This window comes from Tiliqua scincoides, chromosome 5 (genome assembly GCF_035046505.1).
Source record: "Tiliqua scincoides isolate rTilSci1 chromosome 5, rTilSci1.hap2, whole genome shotgun sequence".
Classification (NCBI taxonomy): domain Eukaryota; kingdom Metazoa; phylum Chordata; class Lepidosauria; order Squamata; family Scincidae; genus Tiliqua; species Tiliqua scincoides.
The window spans coordinates 65,901,445-65,921,784 of NC_089825.1; the positions used below are offsets into that span (position 1 = coordinate 65,901,445).

The window sequence follows — 20,340 nt, forward strand, 5'->3', positions numbered from 1 at the left end:
AAAAAAAACTAAAGCAGCAACAAGACGCCCTAGACCACTGGTCCTCAAACTCCGTAGGAGTTCGAGAACAGGGTCTTTGCGGGCACAGTGGAAAGCAGCAATGCAAACCTCAGGATTGCACTGCTGCAGGGGAAAGGGGGTTTTTTTAATGTCACTTACCTGCTGCTGGGGTCCAGGGGAGTGCAGGGAGCCCCACAGAGCCTTCTAGAGGGCTCCCCGCGGCTTGTAGAAAGGAAGAAAAGCCATTGCGACCCACTTCTGATTTCACGATCATAACTGAGAAGTGGGTTGCGATCTTTTTTTTTTTTTTTACTTTCTACAAGCCACGGGAAGCCCTGCAGAGGACTCCGCAGGGTTCCTTGCACCCCACAGATCCCAGCTGCAGGTAAGTGATGATTAAAAAGCCCCCTTTTCCCCCACAGTGGCACAATCCTGGGGATCGTGCTGCTTTCCCCCTGCCCCCACTCCTTAAAAGGAATTGGGTAGTGGTCCTCCGGCTGGTGGGTCACTATCCACCAGTTTGAGAACCACTGCCCTAGATCCTCGGGTACAGATGTCAAGTCCCACAGATTTCAGTGTAAATTACCTTCAAATGAGCATACCTAGGACCACAGCCTAATCTCTATTTCCTCTCCTAGTTATTATATTTGGTTTGCTTAAGTAACAGAAAATTAGTCTTGAAATGGTATATGGATATGACTCAGTCCCAACCTTTACACAATATATCTTTCTTCTGTCCGCCCCCCCCTCCAAAAAGTTGGGGGGATAAAATAAAAAACACTCTGATGAAGTGTGATTTCTTATCTTAAAACAATAGTCTACTTTTAAATGCTTTTAAGCCTAGAAGTAAACAGAGGACCGAACTGCCCCAACGCATGACCTTCAGCATGACACATGTATACTTTTAAACAATGCAGGCTTTATGTGCATTAAAAGCTATTTCATATTCTTATGTCACCCTACACCCCTCACTTCGTAGTCAGTCAGAAGGCTCTTTCACGGAACAGTTCATTACACTGACATTAAATCCAATGTAGAGCAAAATATTTTGCAGATAAGTGATGGCTCATATTACTTCCCTTCTCTATTAAGGGCAACCATACAAAATCCAAAGGCCAGTGTTGTTTTTGGATAACAGAAGGACAAACCCAAGTGTTGTAAACATCTGGATTTTGACTACTGCAATTCAGAATGCATGAAATCTTCTGGCAAACATAAAAGTTAACTCTGACCACTGGCGTCGCTAGGAGGGTGCGGGCCGCACCAGGCGACGCGCCGGGGGGTGACGCGCTCTGGGGGGAGGATGAGCTAGCATCACAGGGTTAGGAGCTACCATGTCATGCCACAAACCGTTGGATGCGGAATGGCCAGCGGAGTGCAGTGCAAAAAACGGAATTGAAATCGCTCCTTTTGTTCAAAAGTTATGGCCAAAAAACCGGAAGGAAAAAATGCATGGAGCCCTATGGAAAGTGAAAGTGAGCCATATTGCGCATTTACTCGTGAGTAGGCTTATGTGCCATAGTCCAACGGAAAGGGCAAGCTGAGAGGAATCCAACGACACCTGAATGGTCCTGAACCAATGAAAGCAGCCTCCCCAAAAAACCCGAGAAGCTCCCCACTCCCAGCTGCGATTCTGAGCCCGAAATGAAGTCACATGGCCGCGTTTACTCATGAGTAGGCAAACTTGCCTTAGTCGAGGCAGGCTGAGAGGCTCCAAGGACGTTAGAATGGTCCTCATCCAATGAGTGCAGCCCCAAAAACGCCGGAAAAGCAGGTTCCTCCCTCCCAGCTGCCTCCCTCCCAGTCTATGGAGCCTTATGGAAAGCAAAGCAGCCTCAAAGTTGTATTTATTCGCGAGTAGGCAGACATGCCTTGGCTGGTGGTCAGGCCAAGCAAAGGGGAATGTGAGGACACCAGAAGGGTTCTGATCTGATGGAGCTGCTCCAGAAGGCAGCCTCCCTCCCCTAAAAAGAACAAAAAAGAGGCTTGAACTGTTAAGGGAAAAGTTTTCTATTTTGCACTTGTGAGGCCAGGTGGGTCTTTATTCTGATGTGCCTAAAATAGAAGAACTTTAAACTGGGCACTGGGGAGGGCTGGAAATCTCACTTTTGGGGGGTGTTATTGCAGGTAGACTACAGAGTAAGCTCCACTGACCACTATGGGACTTACTTCAGAGTAGACATGCATAGGATTGGGCTCACCGGCTGCGATCCTATCCACACTTTCTTGAGAGTAAGCCCCATTGACCACTATGGGACTTACTTCAGAGTAGACATGCATAGGATTGGGCTCCACAGGGAGTCCTGGAACAAATCCCCTATGAATACTGAGGGCCCTCTATGCATTTATTTTAGTGGACAACACTTAAGAACATAAGAACAGCCCCACTGGATCAGGCCATAGGCCCATCTAGTCCAGCTTCCTGTATCTCACAGCGGCCCACCAAATGCCCCAGGGAGCACACCAGATAACAAGAGACCTCATCCTGGTGCCCTCCCTCGCATCTGGCCTTCTGACATAGCCCACCTCTAAAATCAGGAGGTTGCGCATACACATCATGGCTTGTACCCAGTAATGGATTTTTCCTCCAGAAACTTGTCCAATCCCCTTTTAAAGGCGTCCAGGCCAGACACCATCACCACATCCTGCGGCAAGGAGTTCCACAGACCAACCACAGCAACTTCCTCCAAGAAGTTGATTAACAATCACATGCATGGAATTACAAGAAGTCTGGTCAAGTCCAGGACGACACCTGCTTCTGAGATACAACTAACTGCATACATTAAGCACAGTGGTGTGTAAGTTACTTCACTGTGGCCTCTCCTCACACTGTCATGGTATGAAAATAACTGTGTGAGTGGGTCCAATTTCACAGTCCTGCCCAGACCAGTCACAAGCCTGCAAGAAGGGCGTGCACAAGTAGACCTAGTTCCCACATGGTCCTGCAATTCTAAATGGGACTACAGTGACACGGGAAATTGTCTTGGGAAAGCAGCTCTTGCAGAGCTACAGCAGAATTTGATCTGGTAACTGCAGGCCATTCTCTGTAATGATCGGAAGAAACAGCGTAAGGGCTAGACTAATACATTATACTTTTTGTTGGAACCAAGCCAGTGTCTTTTTTAAACAAAGAATTTCAAGCTAATACGTCTAACTTTACACTCATAATCTTACTGCAACCAATAAGTTTCTAACAGCCAGTATCTCTAAAATCAACTGTGGACAACTTCCTCTAGAAAGGGTTTCACCAGCACTAACCTGAATCCTGCTATCAATTCTGTTCCACTAACTTTTATGTCAGTAAACTTCCACTTGCAGTGCACGGAACCAAATGAACCATACCCAGTAATAAGTACAGCAAGGAACTGGTGATCGTAACTATCCCAATCCTCTTATACAAAACGATCACAGCCCCGTGTTCTCCCCACCCAATTTCTTTGCCCAGTTTCATTTGTCCTTTTTTAAAAAGAGTATTTTTAAACAATAATATTTTTTCCCCTCTTTGGTGGTTTCATTTCTCCTTTCTGGAAAGCATGTATCCTTCATATGTAAAAACAGAACACAATCTCTGTGGGGAAGACAAGCAATATGCAAATGGGTGACCATCTCTCCCATAGTCATCAACCAAGTCACGAGGGTGGGGAAAATAAGTACAAGTCAAACTTTCTCCAAAAGAAGCTTCCAAAATTGTGTGCCCTGAAGAGAACAAAGAAACATCATATTGGACATGGCACTGAGGTGTTGTTTTTTTTTAAGTTTTGGTTTTGTGTGTTTTTTTTTACTTTTTAAAAAGAATGAATAGTTTGGCTTGTTTCTTAAAAGAAGGAGCCATCAGAGACACATTATAAATCTCAGCTATCTCTAAGGAAAGGAAAATAAACCTAAGGATTCTGAGGTAATAAATTTGTTTGGTCTGGCATTGGCTCTGCTAAACCGACTTGCAACAGGGCAGGAAGTGAGCCTGGAGGAGGATTTCAGGTCATTAATACCATATCCCAGAGCTTTGATTTAATCTGTATGCTGCTGGGGTGTCTAGACTGCTTCTTGAAAGAGAAAGAGAAAAGGCAGAAGGAAACCTATATTGAGCTGCCCATAATTAAAATAAATTTATGTATACAGAAAGTATTTTCCGATTTAAGTGATTTGCAGTTGCAAAAAATGAAGCCTTGAAATAAGCGGGGGAGTCTCTGAGGAAGAACGGAAGGCATCACTCCCCTCACCAATCCACTGTTTCAGACCACATGTGATTTTCAGTTATGCCTCAGAAGCATACTTTCTATACCTCTCTCTAATTCACTGGCTCTGCCCACTCTGCAGTTATTAAGAGATGGAACCTATGCACTAGGCACAAATGCAAAACCACAAATTTCTCTGTGTATGTCACTAACATTGCTACAGTTATTATGATGCTGTATGATAAAGGGAATTGTAGCACTCTTGGTGCACTGCTTTTTTGCAGTTTAATTTTGATATACCTAAGAGACAGGGATAGACAAATCCAGCACAGCTGGACTGAAGTCAAGCCACCAGTCTCCCTCCGCCAAGACTCACCTCAAAAATGAGTCACAACGGGGGCACTTTCCGAACCACCGAGTCGCCCTTTCATGACTTGAAAAGACTTGAGTCTCAAGTTATCCACTTTAAAAAGCCAGCCATGGAAAAAAATGGGAGCTGCTGCTGGTGTGTGGGTGGGTGAGTGGAGTAGATTACCCTAGCGCGGAGGACGGAAGCAACTGGCCCCATTGGCTCAAAGCCGGCCCTACTCTTTTGATATAAAAATCAGACCCATTAGCCAAACCTATGCTTTGTGAATAGAGTAGATTCATGATTAAACAAAAGTATTCAACTCAAACCCTTTTCCTAGGAAATGCCCATTACCTGATCAATTATGCTATCCATCTACCCACCCACTGATTCATCTGTTAAATCATCCATCAGGGGTGAACAAACCCTGTCTAAGTCTTCCCGACAGCTGAAGTGATCAAAAACATTTTTTTTACTAATCCAAAATAAAAATCAGCATCATGATTCACCACATTGGAATGAAGAGAACTGGAAAACTAATAGAGACAAGGCCATTGTGACTAGTCTTCTAGTTGTACAGCAACTTGCACAAACAACATTTTACATTGTATACTTCTGCACCTCTTTCCCGGGGCATTCCCATTTCAATTTTCCAGCAAAAATCCATTGGCCACACAAATTTCCCTTAGGGGCCTTGAGCAGACTACATGCTGTTTAGGGAGAGTGACTCAGAATGGAGAGCTAGACTTTCTAACTTCAGCTGTGCATTCTAAAAGCCTCAATCACAGACACAGAATGGCCCAAGACAATACCAGGTTCAAGGAAAACAAAGCCAACTAAAAAGAACAATTTTTTTAAAAGCAAGAATAGAGGTTTAAGTATTAGATATTGTTCCTTCCTAAGGAACGGTAATTAGCTACATATGTAGGAACAGAGACGCGCATGTAGCTATTTTCAATTGAACCATCTACCGTAAAGACTAATGCAGAGCCATTAACAGACCACAATAAAAAAGGATCCGTAAAAAGGAAAATTTTGAAACCAGTCTCTGGCCCTTCTTTCCTACAGAAAACTATCCAAGTACTTTGATACAGTCATCTTTAAGATGCAGCAAGTACTCAGCAACAGGAGATATACAACTAGCTCTAAAAGGCTATTGAATTCACTCAGGGCTTCATTTCCCCCAGGACTGTATTAGTTGCACTGCTTTTTGTCTCAACAACCCTGTCCAAGATACTGATCTACATATTTGTTGCTGTCCGGATGAAAAACTGCTTCCTGACATCTGTTCTGAATTTGTAGATTCTTAATTTTCATTAATGCCCCCTTCTTCAGTCTTCAGGGCAGAGTTGAACATAGCAACTTGGCAGCTCTGAAATCTTTCAATGATATATGCAGGGGGATAACCATTGCCCTTCTTCCTACATTTGTATCACTAGATAAATACCATGTAGACTTTTTGTGGGTGTTTTTTTAAACTCACACATTTTAGCATTTGAAGCAGTACAGATGTCTGCCCAAATAAAATGTTTCAATTAAGTATAATGCGAAAGCTGCTTGGATGAGATTTCTCCCCTCCTCCGATCTCTATATGTCGTGAGATTGGATCCCAGGCTCGCATAGTTTCTCACCTCCCATCTCAAGAAGGTGCACAGTTTTGTGCGCTATGCACAGGTGTGGATGCGCAATTTCTAACCACAGTGAAGGGAGTGGGGGAAAAGAAATGGGAATGGGCCTCAGGCTTATGCAAATCTTACCATACACTTGGGGTGGGGGGAGTATGAACAACAAACAGCCCCTCTGTGTTATTAATTACTCCACTTGCACAACACATTCAATAAGTTGCAGATTGCTAAAGGTTACCGTTTGTGATTATTTGCAACCATTCATTTATGGTTAGTATTCAACTGTTACCCTGCATATGCCTGGTCTTGGAAGCTAAGCAGGGTCAGGCCTGGTTAGTACTTGGATGGGAGACCACCTTGGAATACCGGGTGCTGTAGGCTTATACCATAGTCTTTCGAGACTGAAGGTTGCCAACCATTCTCACTACAGAAATCTGTTTTATGAATGCAAGATAAATATTAAAGCACTACCATTTGATTTCACATCTAAAACTGCACATCTACCTTGCAAAATAGACTAAAGCAACCTTTCCTAAATTGTGGCCCACAACTGCATCCAACTGGCTCCGAACAGGAGCCATTCCAGAGGCTTTGGGTGGTCCCGGGGGCTTCTTCTGAGTCACGACAGACCAGCAACCCACTTCTACCGGCCTCCGCAGGCCTCAGAATGGCCCACAGAAACTTCCAAAAGCCACTTCTGGTTTTCAGAGACAACTTCTGGTTTGCTTCCAAAAACTGGGCTTTCAGAGACTTCTGCAGGCCATTCCGAGGCCTGGAAAGGCCAATAGAGTGGTTCACCTGCCCAGCGCAATCCAGAAGAAGCCTCCTCTACATCACCAGGAGTGTTGCGACCCTCAGCAGAGGAAAAGGTGAGTCACGGCACTAGTAAAGACTGGAAAGCGCTGGACGAAAGTTTCTGACTGAAGTGCTCAAAAAGTCTTCCATAGTACAAGAATGAAAATGGATCCTCAGTGCTCCCATATATACATAGAACACTTACAGGCTAACTCAGGGCTTTTAAAGTCTCCTTGATGCTTATGCTGTGAACTTTAAGAGTGTCCCCTCAAGTCCAAAACTCCCCCAACTGCAGAAAAACAAGACAAAAAGTCTGAAAGCTGCACCCAACACCTGACAGGGGACTGATGGGTCAACATCTTATGCCAACAAATCCAAGGCCAACTTTAATTGGAGTCTCAGACATTGCCACCACCATGCATAAAGAACCCAAAGCACTTTTATTAGCAGCAAAGCATGGGTTCTTTGTCTTAAACGACCACTTGCCACAGGGCAGGTTATTTGAAAAGCACCCTCAAGGCAGCTCTAACCATTTCGACAGCCACTCATATCTACGTTCTACTAACGTAGTCAGCCAAGTCTTACCATATCACGCTCTTTTGACATTTTAAGCAGCTATGCAAAAGTGGTACTGCTTGGTCCACTGCGTAACCTGAGCCTACAAACAACAGAATCTCCACATGGTTAGCATCACCATGTGGGGACATTTATAAAGCAGAAGCAATAAAACAAAACAGACCATCCCGTTTCATGCTTTCACCCCATCCCGGGGTACAAGCCATGATGTGTGTGTGCAACCTCCTGATTTTGGAGGTGGGCTATGTCAGAATGCCAGATGCAAGGGAGGGCACCAGGATGAGGTCTCTTGTTATCTTGTGTGCTCCCTGGGGCATTTGGTGGGCCGCTGTGAGATACAAGAAGCTGGACTAGATGGGCCTATGGCCTGATCCAGTGGGGCTGTTCTTATGCTTTATTTCTTGAACAATGAAGATACCTCTATGCCGCTGTTCAGAAAAGAAAGCATCCCTTACTGAATTGTAAACATTAGAGGCCACAGAACACGTGCAATTGGCTCAGCCCAGTCTTCTGAAACTTCAGCTGGGGGAATTGCAAATTGATTTCCCGATTCATCTTGCAGCAATTAGTATTTCCCCATTTATATTTTCAACTCTCTAGAAATATCCTATTTTATGGCAGTTTGTTTATTCCAATAAACCAGATCATTCTGAACATCTGGCATTCCATTGTACCCAAAGACAGACTCACATCAACAGTCTCCCAGTTCCCACCTTGCAACATTAAGATTGATGCAAAACGCGACAGTGCACCTACCACCCACAAGAACCAACATATTGCTTACCTGCATGCCAAAAGCCTATCTCACTAACACTATTAAGAGAAAATCCCAATGTAAAGAACATTGAATAGATCAACAGAGTAAAGTATATCTGACAATGACCAGCACTCTAGTCATAGTTTATGGCAGGGGTGTCCAAACTTTTTGGCAGGAGGGCCACATCATCTCTCTGACAGTATGTTGGGGGCCAGGAAAAAAAAGAATTAATTTACATTTAAAATTTGAATAAATTTACATAAATGAATTAGTAGAGTTGGAACTTGTACGAATGAATGAAGGTCTCATGATAGCTCTAGGCCTGTAAAAGATCTTGTGCAAAACAAGGCTGGCCTTTCCTTGCTGCCACTGCTGCTTCACAGACATGAAACAGCAAGCAGGGGAGAGAGCCCTCAACCCACAGCTCACAAGAGACGTCGAGCAGTTGGCCTCAAGGTGAGTGCAGTCACATCGAACCAGCGCGGGCTCCAGCAAGTCTCCAGTGAGCCAGAGGCTCACTGGAGAGTGGTGGGTCCCTGAGGGCTGCAAATGGCCCCTGGGCCGGGGTTTGGGCACCCCATGGTTTATGGGCTCAAATAACACAAAAGAGAAAGCCACTGAAGTTGCAAGTTTCTCTTGTCCAAATTCTCCAAAACAATTCAAATTTCATATAGTAAAAACATCCAAAACACATACATGATCACAAATGATAAAACCCTTCTACAGGCATGTTTTGCAATTCGTAAAGCAGGTGTCATCATCCCCCACGCACACACACAACAAGGTACAACTGGAGGGGGAAAATGGCAAATAAGAAGGGTGCAAGAATGAAAACAAGGCAGAAAAAAAAGGCTGAAGACAAAAATGTTATTTGCATTTGTCATTGGCATACATGAATATAGTCTTCAGCAGATCCCCATCAAACCATGTACGCAAGAGTTATGAAAAGTACACTGCCACTCACTGGTTGCCTATATGGGTTCTTCCAGTTGAGTTGAGGAGGCTTTTAAAAAGTACAACTTACTGAAAATAACAAAAAAAATGTGACTTGCATATTAGAAGTGCCCTCGGTTGCATTTTCATGGAAGTGAATGACAGTTTCTTGAGTTCACATATGTTGTATAGCTCTGTAGATCTAAGCCATCATTTTTAACCACTGTATTACAAATAAGAATTCAGAAGGTACTTACTTTTGCCTCACATTTCTTGTGGCAAGCATATCTGCAAACTAAAGCAAGAGACAGAAAAAAATGGGTTTAAGCAAAGAAATGCAGATGTTCCCCTCTCCCTAAAAAAAACCTCCTTTAATCTCTTCTACAGTCAAGCCTAAAATCCTTATTGCCTTGAATAAATACACACACATTGTCTAAGAACAGAAAATAAAGTCTTACCTACCTCTTCTGTACTGAATCATATTAGTATTCTGTGACCCTATATTCAGGCATCCTCTCTCATTTTCTTTGACTGTTCTCTTACGTAGCATTATTCTGAACCATCCACAGTACTATTACGATTGCCTGCAGTTCACCACAACCCTGTGATTTTAAGAAAAGTCCTAATGCACACCGACATAAGATAGTCAAGACAATAATATAATTTGTTTCCGATGCATTGCCTACAGTTCTTAACCACCACCTATTTGTGGTTTTCAGTTTTCCTAATGACCAAAATGAGTCACAAGTTTCTCCCCCCTCCCCAGTCCCAAGTGACCATGAATAATACAATCATGTGTCTCAATCCAAAACTAAAATTGCTTTCACAATAGCCAGGACTATGTGTTTCCTTAAGCAGTTAAAATGTAAGCCGTCTACAAACAATTCTTATTCTAGATAAGAAATGATGACTCAATCATCAAAAGCCCCAGTTCGGACCTTATAAAAAGAACACTCATTTCCACAAAAGGCAGGTTGCACCAACAGCAGGTAAAAATGATAACATTAGTACACACCACAGTTACTTCTGCTCCTCCTTTCTCCCTTTAAAAAAAAAAGGAAGGAGGAAGGAGGCAGTCCAGACTCCGATGGAGCCTTTCATGTGACTACTAGTGGCGCAAAAGGCTCCATCAAAGCCTTTTTGTGCCGCTAGAGGCAGCAAGAGAAAGCTCTTTTCACACCACTGCAAGGCACCGCTTCTAGTGGCATGGGAAAGCTCCAATAGAGCCTTTCGTGCTGCCAGCAGCACTGGAGCAAGAAGCAGAGCCTGCCTCCTCCAAAATCGGAGGAGGCAGGCACGGCTAGCCAGCAGTTCCGAGGGCTGTCCTCTTCTACCTTTCTTTAAAGGGGAGGAGAAAAGGGCAGCCCTCAAACGCAATCTGGAATTGAGCCAACAGTGGCTATGGGAGTGCAGTCACTGTTGGCATGGTTCTCTGCAGATCTGAGGGCTGCCCTCCTCTCCTTTAAAGAAAGGGGAGAAGAAAAGGGCGGCCCTCAGATTGCTGCGCAACTGTGCCGACGGGCTGTGGCAGCGCAATCACTTTTGGCACAGTTCTAAACTGCACAAAAAAAAAAACACATTTGTGAGAGGGTGCAAGTTGTGATGCCTTCCCCTGCTGAGTGGCACCCAGGGCATTTGCTCCCATTCCCCCCCCCCAGGAACGTCACTGGTGACAGCCCAACATGTCCAGCACAGAATTCCTAACCAATTACCCTGGAAGACAGAGCACTTAAAGGATGGAATTGTGGGTATATGAGCTTTTCCGCACATGTTATTATAATGCAAGGGCCAGAATGAACATTCAGTTATTTGAGGGATTTACTCACTTCAGATTTGCTCCATGGTTGTTCTCCCATTCAAAAGTGCTCACAAAAAGTTCAGAGAATTGATTTGTTCACTTATGGGAAATCTCAGTCAAGTCCCCCTCCTGCCTATGTCAATCATCCTGTGGATTTGTCCAGACCTACTATGAATCACACATGCATTGCACATTAACACGTAACAACTGCCACTTGAATCTGGTGGAAAAGACTGCAATCATTGAACAAGTTGTGGGGGGGGGGGAGGCAGAACCTTTTCAACTACATGGGGAAAAACACACACACACACTCACACAACCCAAACCATGGCTGAAAACATCCTTGTGGAATTGCAACGAGGCAATCATAAAAACCATGTGAAAAAATCAAATCCCTGTAACAACAAGGCCGGCCCATTCATGAGGCAAACTGAAGCAGCCACCTCAGGTAGCAGATTAGCAGGGATGCCCACTTCTGTCCGCCACTTGCCTCCACTGCTTCTCCTCATCCTCCAACTCCCTGGATCGGAAAAGGAAGAGGGACAAAGCAGAAGTATGGAGGGGGGCAGTAAGCTAGATTGTCGGAGGATCATAAACTGGCACATCACCACATAAAGGGGGTGGCCCTGCACATGCCCGATCTTGTCTGATCTCGGAAGCTAAGCAGGGTCAGGCCTGGTTAGTACTTGGATGGGAGACCACCTGGGAATACCGGGTGCTGTAGGCTTATACCATAGTCTTTCGAGACTGAAGGTTGCCAACCAACCATTTGTGATGCCACTTCAGGAGCCACGAGGTCTTGGGCTGGTACTGGATAATAGGAATATTTGTTCTGGCCCTGAAAAGTGGCCTTTCTAGATCAGGCACAGGTACAGTGCATGCATTTTCAAATCTCTATCTCCAAAATTTGTTATTCAAAGGTATACTGCTTCTGTACATGCAGGTTCCATTTGTCGATCGTAGCTAATAGTGCTATCTAGCCTACATGAAACTGACATACTACAAAACAAAGTCTGCTATGTGGACTGCAGAAAGGGGATATCAGGCACAACCCCTATAGTTCTTTCTACATAGAGGGGGTGGTAGAGAATTCAATGAGCAGAAGGTAGAGATTAACCCCTTTGGTACCATAAAACACAGAAGCAAGAACGTATCTTTTGAAATACAATGTTCAATCCTCCCCTTCCCCATTCTTTCTTTTTATATAAAAGTCTTACAGGAAGCTGCTTTTCCATGGAAACCCTAAGTAAAAACATTCCAAAAGCCAGTTGGAAATATGCTATATCTGGGGGGGGGGGGTGAACAGTATAAAGGGCTTATCCTGAAATAGGAGATGGCATTAAAAATTGCAGGCAAGCTAGAAGAGTATTTGGTTATTTCCTTTGTGGGGTATCTGTTTTGAACTAACATCCAGAATAAACTCCTGCTCTTGCACCAATATTACCATTTGCTACCATTCCTTCACTGTTTTCTAAGCAATCACCAGCCAAGGAACACTTCCTTAATTATAACTGGATGTACAGTTCACTCTTGTATTTGAGAATGTTTAATCATGTAAAAGTTAAAAATTACCAGCCCCCAAGGGAGCCTGCGTCCCCCTTTTCATTCTGCATGAGTCAAGAGGCAGCTTATTGAAAGGAGGGAAGCCAACCACTGTCATTCATACAATGAAGTAATGAGTAAGCTCATATGAAGATCAATATTTCTGCTCCCGCATGAATATGTGGAGCACAATAGTATAATGGAAGGGAGTGAGTGGCATGCATGTGCCCTCCCTCTAATCATTCAACAGATGCACATCCTCTGAATCGGTCTCTCCATCTATTAAGTCACAGTTAGGGTCTAATAAGCAACCTGCAGTCCAATATGCAGGTTCATTACTTACATTCACTACAGTCTTAGCATTTTAGAATGTTCCTCCAAATCCCTCCCCCACCCTTCTTCATAGGCACCTTGAAGGGGCAAGATTCGACACATTTCTGTGCATTAACTGAAAGCTGGAGTTCTCTAGGACCTGGTGCATTTAGGAAAAAATGGCAGGAAAAGGGTCATCTCTGTAAGCCGTTAACTATACAGGGATACCCCTATAACCATGGGAGTTCCGTTCGGGACCCCCCCAGCACAGATACTGCACATGCCAGGATGCATTCTGGGGCAACAGTGGGTGAAGGGAGGAACCAGATAGAGCAGGGGTGCCCAAACCCTGGCAAGTGGGCCATTTGTGGCCCTCGGGGACTCCTAATCCGGCCCACAGGGAGCCCCCAGTTTCCAATGAGCCTCTGGCCCTCCAGAGACTTGAGCCTGTGCTGGCCTGCGACTGCCCAACATGAGCAGTCTCCATGTGTTTTGTACTTTCTCTGGGCATTATTTTACCCCCCCCCACACACACACACACACATTTATGGTTTGGTCCGTATGTTTGCTGAAAGCACATCCCTGATTGTCCCAAGTGCATCAATTTATGCCTCCATGAGTATTCGTTTATGTAAATTTATTCACATTTTACATGTAAATCTTTTTCCCTGGCCCCCAACACAGTGTCAAAAGAGATGATGTGGGCCCTCCTGTCAAAAAGTTTGGACACCTGAGATAGAACATAAGAACATAAGAACATAAGAACAGCCCCACTGGATCAGGCCATAGGCCCATCTAGTCCAGCTTCCTGTATCTCACAGCGGCCCACCAAATGCCCCAGGGAGCACACCAGATAACAAGAGACCTCATCCTGGTGCTCTCCCCTACATCTGGCATTCTGACTTAACCCATTCCTAAAATCAGGAGGTTGCGCATACACATCATCGCTTGTACCCCATAATGGATTTTTCCTCCAGAAACTCGTCCAATCCCCTTTTAAAGGCGTCTAGGCTAGACGCCAGCACCACATCCTGTGGCAAGGAGTTCCACAGACCGACCACGCGCTGAGTAAAGAAATATTTTCTTTTGTCTGTCCTAACCCGCCCAACACTCAATTTTAGTGGATGTCCCCTGGTTCTGGTATTATGTGAGAGTGTAAAGAGCATCTCCCTATCCACTCTGTCCATCCCCTGCATAATTTTGTATGTCTCAATCATGTCCCCCCTCAAGCGTCTCTTTTCTAGGCTGAAGAGGCCCAAACGCCGTAGCCTTTCCTCATAAGGAAGGTGCCCCAGCCCTGTAATCATCTTAGTCGCTCTCTTTTGCACCTTTTCCATTTCCACTATGTCTTTTTTGAGATGCGGCGACCAGAACTGGACACAATACTCCAGGTGTGGCCTTACCATCGATTTGTACAACGGCATTATAATACTAACCGTTTTGTTCTCAATACCCTTCCTAATGATCCCAAGCATAGAATTGGCCTTCTTCACTGCCGCCGCACATTGGGTCGACACTTTCATCGACCTGTCCACCACCACCCCAAGATCTCTCTCCTGATCTGTCACAGACAGCTCAGAACCCATCAGCCTATATCTAAAGTTTTGATTTTTTGCCCCAATGTGCATGACTTTACACTTACTGACATTGAAGCGCATCTGCCATTTTGCTGCCCATTCTGCCAGTCTGGAGAGATCCTTCTGGAGCTAGAGATAGAGGCTGCAGGCAACTCAGGTGACTGCCTGGAGCCCTCAAAGTGCAGTTGTTTCCCTGCGTGACAGTAGGCAAATCTATTTTTGGTGTTTTTTTTCCTTTACTTTCCTGTTGCTTACTTATCTGTTGTTTTAAAGTGCATCCTCAATATTGCAAAACCATAGATACCAGGATAGGCCTATATATCCTGTGCGCTGCCGGATACCACCACCATCATTCTGCAGTCCTAGGATGGCAGCAGGATGGTTATCACCACTATAAATACGTATATATTGTTTTTTAAGAACAACAAAATCCACAAAGCAGTTTACAGAGCAAAATTAATTTCCCGACCAAAATGGCTCACAACCTTAAATTATAATCAGAAAACACACCGGCAAGCAGCCACTAGAAAAGATACACTGCTGAGGTGAAGAAGGCCAGTTGCTCTCTTCCTGCTAAATATAAAAGCAACACCACTTTAAAAGTGCCTCTCTGCCCAGTTAGGAGGTGTTAACAGTGGAGCCCATCACTAAGTTGTGGAGATGTGTTCAATAGTCAGAAACAGGCCAAGAAGGAACAGCCTCAGGAATATAAAGGGATTATTTTCACAAATGTTTCTCATTTACTGCTCTATACAGGCTTCTGTGAAAACTATGTGGTGTACAATTTTTCTTAAAATTGTGTGTGTGTATGAGTACAATTAGTTCAAATGAGCTAAACTGCGGCTAGGTTCCATTTAAACAAAAAACTCAAAACAAATACAATGAATTATTTTCAAAACACTGATATGACAAGCATATTTCTTTGCCAGGGAAGATTTGTTCTGTAGTTATAAGCTCTGTTTCTTTATTCAGTACAGTAAATGCATCCTTCATTGGCAGCAGGTTTCCAAATAAGTAGCTAACCAGCCCAAAACAATAAGTTATAAACAAACATGTTTTTGTGCAAGTTTTCATTTTTAAACAAATGATTCACTTTCATATTTCTATCCTTTTTCAAAAGTTAAATGCCTTCTTACCAGACCAAAGAATTTCTCTCTTTCCCTCCCTCTTGCATGTTTCATTTCCTCAAAGCCACTGGAGTGGAAGCCTACATATAGCTTCCAACTGCACAGAGAACACCGAGAACATATCCCACAGGTATCAACCTCCATCATCTCTTAGTATTCCTTGCTGTTTACAGCTCCTGCTTAACCCTAGACAGGGACTTCTACTGGAAAACCAACAAGAGCTTTTAGAAAACAGACCCTTAGTTTGTCAATCCCACAGAGATGAACACATATTTGTCAATTACATTTGACAAATCACATTTTTTTTGGGGGGGGGGGGGGGGTAACACATCAACTCAAATCCTATTTACAGGAGAAGGCATAATTACAAAAAAAAAAAAAAAAAGAATTCATGACTTACAGTCCAAAGACCTCAATAAGTATTCTTTACCAAGCTTTGGCATTCTTCAAAACAAATTACTGATGATGTACCATTTCCTTCTTCTCAAGACTATGGTCCTACTAGACTCTGTCTCCTCGTATTAGCGTACTAAAAAATCACAGTTAATATCCCTCCAACAGGGATAAGCCTGTTTGAAGTCCTCCAGCATTTTTAATCAATGTCACACTCAGCAAAGCAGCTTCGAGCTCTGCAGCTGAGGGCTGCATTCCACACATCCACTCTCTTGTCAAGCAATACAGGCCTTGCCAAATCTGTGTTTAAAAATTCTGGCAAGAGTTCCAAGAACAATTGTCTCTTGCCTGCTGGCAGAGAAGCACAGGGAAGGCCATATTTAGTCAAGTTACCATATCTCAAAAAATTCTCCATTTTTATTCTTCATTAAAAAAAACAAAACCGCCCTTGAGAGACTACCCAATCAGATGTGGTTTGGCTCTTTTCCGGCAAGTGTCCAATGAAAATTTTGCAGGGGTTTTGCCAGAGAAAAGAGGCTGTCAGATAAGGATGAATGACTATGACAAATGATTATAAACAAAGTCAAGAGGGGAAAAACAGATAGGCTCCTAAGTGTTGCTCAAGAAAACATAGTCATTTCAATTATTTATAGACCTTGCCTCTGCATGAAGCATCTTAATTAATCTTCATAGACACTATATAAAAAACATATTAAGGAGAACAGACACTCTGCCTTTTCATTGACTCAACAGATATAAAGTTGAACAACAGCAAAGTTCTTCAGACATTCACAGCCAATCCGATCCTCCCTCCCCAGCTGGTGCCACCATGCCAAAATGGCTGCGCTGTGTCCAGAGGGAAAGGGATGTGGATTGGGAAGCTTCAGAGGCGAAAGGAAATTTAAATCCCTTACATCTGTCATCCTCCTGCTCTGCAACGATTCTTGCAGACCTTCACTAACAATTTTGCAGTGCAAGTCCAGGAAAAGGGGATAGGATCCGCCATGTGCTGGATTCACCATCTTCAGCAGCCTCCCCACCCTCCATTACACCCACCTGCCCACCCGGTTTTGCACCCTTCAAGCCCCCATTCTGCCCTCCCCCACTGACTTACTTGCCCTGACAGGTGGCAGAAGACCCACCAATGCACACAGGAAGATTCCAGTCTGCCCACCAGCATCCTGGCAACAAGCTACTCAGTGCACAGCCGGACAGCGCTTTATGGCACTTTTTCAGCAGTAGCCAGCACCGGAATGCACTTTCCACAGCTGCCTAGCCCCAATAGGACTAGGTCATAAGGCTTAATCATATCATTCTAAGAAAGCCTGATATTAAAACAGGTATTCACTTTTTAAATGGTCCCTTTTGTATTTGCTTTGCAAAACCTGCCCAGTTTTACCTTTACCACATAACTGTCCAACACATGAGGAAAACCCAGGGTTATTTCCCTCCACAAAGAAGGGATTGGCTAGTTTAAAAAGAAAAAAAGCACAACAGTGGGGAAGCCCCTGTTGTACATTAAACCAGTGTTTCTCAAACTGTAGGTCAGAACCCACTAGGTGGGTCGTGAGCCAATTTCAGGTGGGTCCCCATTCAATATTTTATTTTCAATATATTAGATTTGATGCTGCCATGGTATGTGACTGCATTTGGGGAAATGTTACACACCTGTACTTTTAACAGGTTACTATGGGTATGTTTTTAACAACAATAGTCAATTGGGCTTACTCCTGGGTTAAGTGTGCATAGGATTGTTAAACATTTTCCTGCTTGATGATGTCACTTCCGGCAGGTCCTGAAAGACTGTCATTCTAAAAATTGGGTCCCAGTGCTAAAAAGTTTGACAACCACTAGACGAAACTGTTATATAAGATTCAGCTTTTGCTCAGGGGGAAGGACAGCCCACAGATAATTTAGTGGCCCTAAATTACCTTTCCTTGATCTGTAATTTTATTTCTTTAGTATCTTACCTCACCTGCTTTCTCACAAGCTCAAGGCAGCATAGACGTTTTGCTTGCACATACCTACACACATGTCCAACAAACTGTTTATCCACCTAACAACCCAAAGGGATAGGTTAGGTTGAGTGTGCTTGACCAAACAGCAGCAAGTGAATTTCATGACTGATCACCTCCCCACCCTAGTTCAACACGCCAACCACTATACCACACGGACTTGTCATTCATACAAGTATGTTTGCAGTCGAAAATGGGGAGTCCCTCCCCACACACACACACACACTTCTAGACAAAAAAGGGAGTTTGTTCTTGACAAATCAAAGCTGTCAGAAGATTCTATTTTTACCAAGTTATCAGTGTCACATTTTTAGAGTGTTGCAACAGGATCAGTCACACTCAGAACAGCATTTTATCTGCTTGTTCATTTCCTTTGGCCGAGCATGACCGCTAGAATATTTTATGCTTCAGTTTTGTGCAACAATCAGTTACAGATATCCCAAATTTTAACAAGTAGGCTTACCAATGGAATTGCCCCCTTCAGCTCCAAATTGGTTGCTCCCATCATACTACTGTCCCCCAAAACCCATTGCAAGCACTAAGCAAAGCTTCTGTGACTCACTTATGGATCTGGGGACACAATACTGTATTTATTACTCCCAACATTTTGAAAAAAATGTTACTTAAAATTTTGAAAGAGAACATACTAGTTAGTTATTCATTGTTAAATTTCATCCAGATGCAAACCATCAAACAAAAAGCTAAACCAACCGTTCTCAAACTTTGTGCTGCTGTGACCCACCTTGTCTTCCGCAGTGGGACATGACCCACTGCTCACTGTAGCACCACAAAGCATTACTAGGAGCCACTGGAGGTTGCTTCCAAGTCACCCTGGGCCCGCAACCCACTCCACTGAATGTCTTGCAGAAGCAAACCAGTAGTCACGGGCATAAACCAGAAGTCATGGACGGAGGGCATTCTGGGGCCCACAGAGATCAATACAGTGGGTTGCAAACCCAGAGGGGCCTCCAGTGGCTCCCAGGAGTGCTTTGTGGCACTACAGGGAGCATAGTGTTGCAACCCGCTGTACATCAAGTCCACCAGTGGGTTGCGATCCACACTTTGAGAAACACTAAGCTAATGGGTTAAAAGCCAGTACTCCCAAATCAGAAAATTGACTGGAATGTGTCAAAGTTGATTCATACATTATGCTCTTCGGGATGTACCACATACCCTAAAGCCCGCCTGTTCCACTAGCTACTGGAAACTACCATGAATAGAGAGTCCTCTTTCAGCCCTCACCTTATGCTGCACTCCCACCAAGAAGAGACTGTGAACTTGAAGACACTAATTATTGCTGCAACACTAGTTCTTCCTTGCCCGAGAAGACAAGGAAATCACTGAGGCAGCTATTCTTCTTCCTTTTCCTGACAGGGCAGTTTTTCCCCTAGCCTTCTCTTTCACAGTTGCAACTCAAAGCAAAGGAGAGGCCTGCTCATGGGGAGACATAATGAGTGCTTAGGACTGTTCAGGGTTCCTCAGACTTGGCACAGAACAATTCTAGAAGCTCAAGATGTCAAGGTTGACAACAATTCATTTTTAAAACTGTTGGGATGCAGGGTTGAGGGAGGGACCATGGCCAAGCAAATAATGGATGTGGCTTGGCAGAATCTGGAGGGTAATGGCATGTGTGGGTGGGGTTCATAACAATACATTCCTATAACAGTGGCTTGGAAACCATTGTATTCATGCATGTGGTACACAAATAGCATCAATTCCACTTCACAAAATATGAGCCACAAGTTTTCCTGTTGGTTCTCTGTTTTTATTGCAGCTCATGGAACAGATGAACAAGTTCCCCATTGCTATACTAGGTGGCAACCAATCTTTGGAGGAAAAATATACAAATGAATTTTTAATTTGTACTCTCCAGCCCCTCCAGAGTTCCCCCACTGGGCTGAGAAGAAAAGTATTAAAACCAAACAAAAGCATGCTTTTGCACCCGCTTTCAGTGAAAGTTCCAAGCATCGGGGAGCATTGTGCAGGGCTGCACGGGACTCCCCGCATCTCCTGCAGCCTGCTGCAGCCCTGAAAGTAAGTCACAAGCACCCCCTCCTCACCCCCCAAAAGGACACAATCCTGGGGATCGCTTCCCTACCTCTCCCCTTCTCCCGCCCCTTAAAGGGACAGGGGAACCTTTACATGAACTGGTGGGTCGCAACCCACCAGTTTGAGAACCACTGGCCCATACTGATTCACATGCACATACATGATCGGGCCCATCCAAAATGGAAGGCACACCATCACTGTTGAACCACTAGCTCATCTTAAGGTCTCAAACTTTGCTACAATGCACCTTTCTAATATAAGGAAATAATTGATACCATGCTCTTGTAGAACTGTAAAACAACTGACCAACCATTCAT

General features: G+C 44.1%; 1 protein-coding gene across 4 annotated transcripts in view; it reads right to left on the reverse strand.

Moving 5' to 3' along the window:
• TNS3 (tensin 3) overlaps positions 1–20,340 on the reverse strand; it is a 291,409-nt gene that overhangs the window by 178,228 nt on the left and 92,841 nt on the right. For 2 of the 4 annotated variants that reach the window (XM_066631418.1, XM_066631417.1), the window contains exon 4: positions 9,468–9,505. In XM_066631418.1, coding sequence (XP_066487515.1) covers positions 9,468–9,505 — 38 coding nt within the window. Of the gene's footprint in view, positions 1–9,467; positions 9,506–9,672; positions 9,707–15,966; positions 16,231–20,340 lie in introns of those variants that run through there. The other 2 variants (XM_066631419.1, XM_066631420.1) reach the window with 2 other exon arrangements.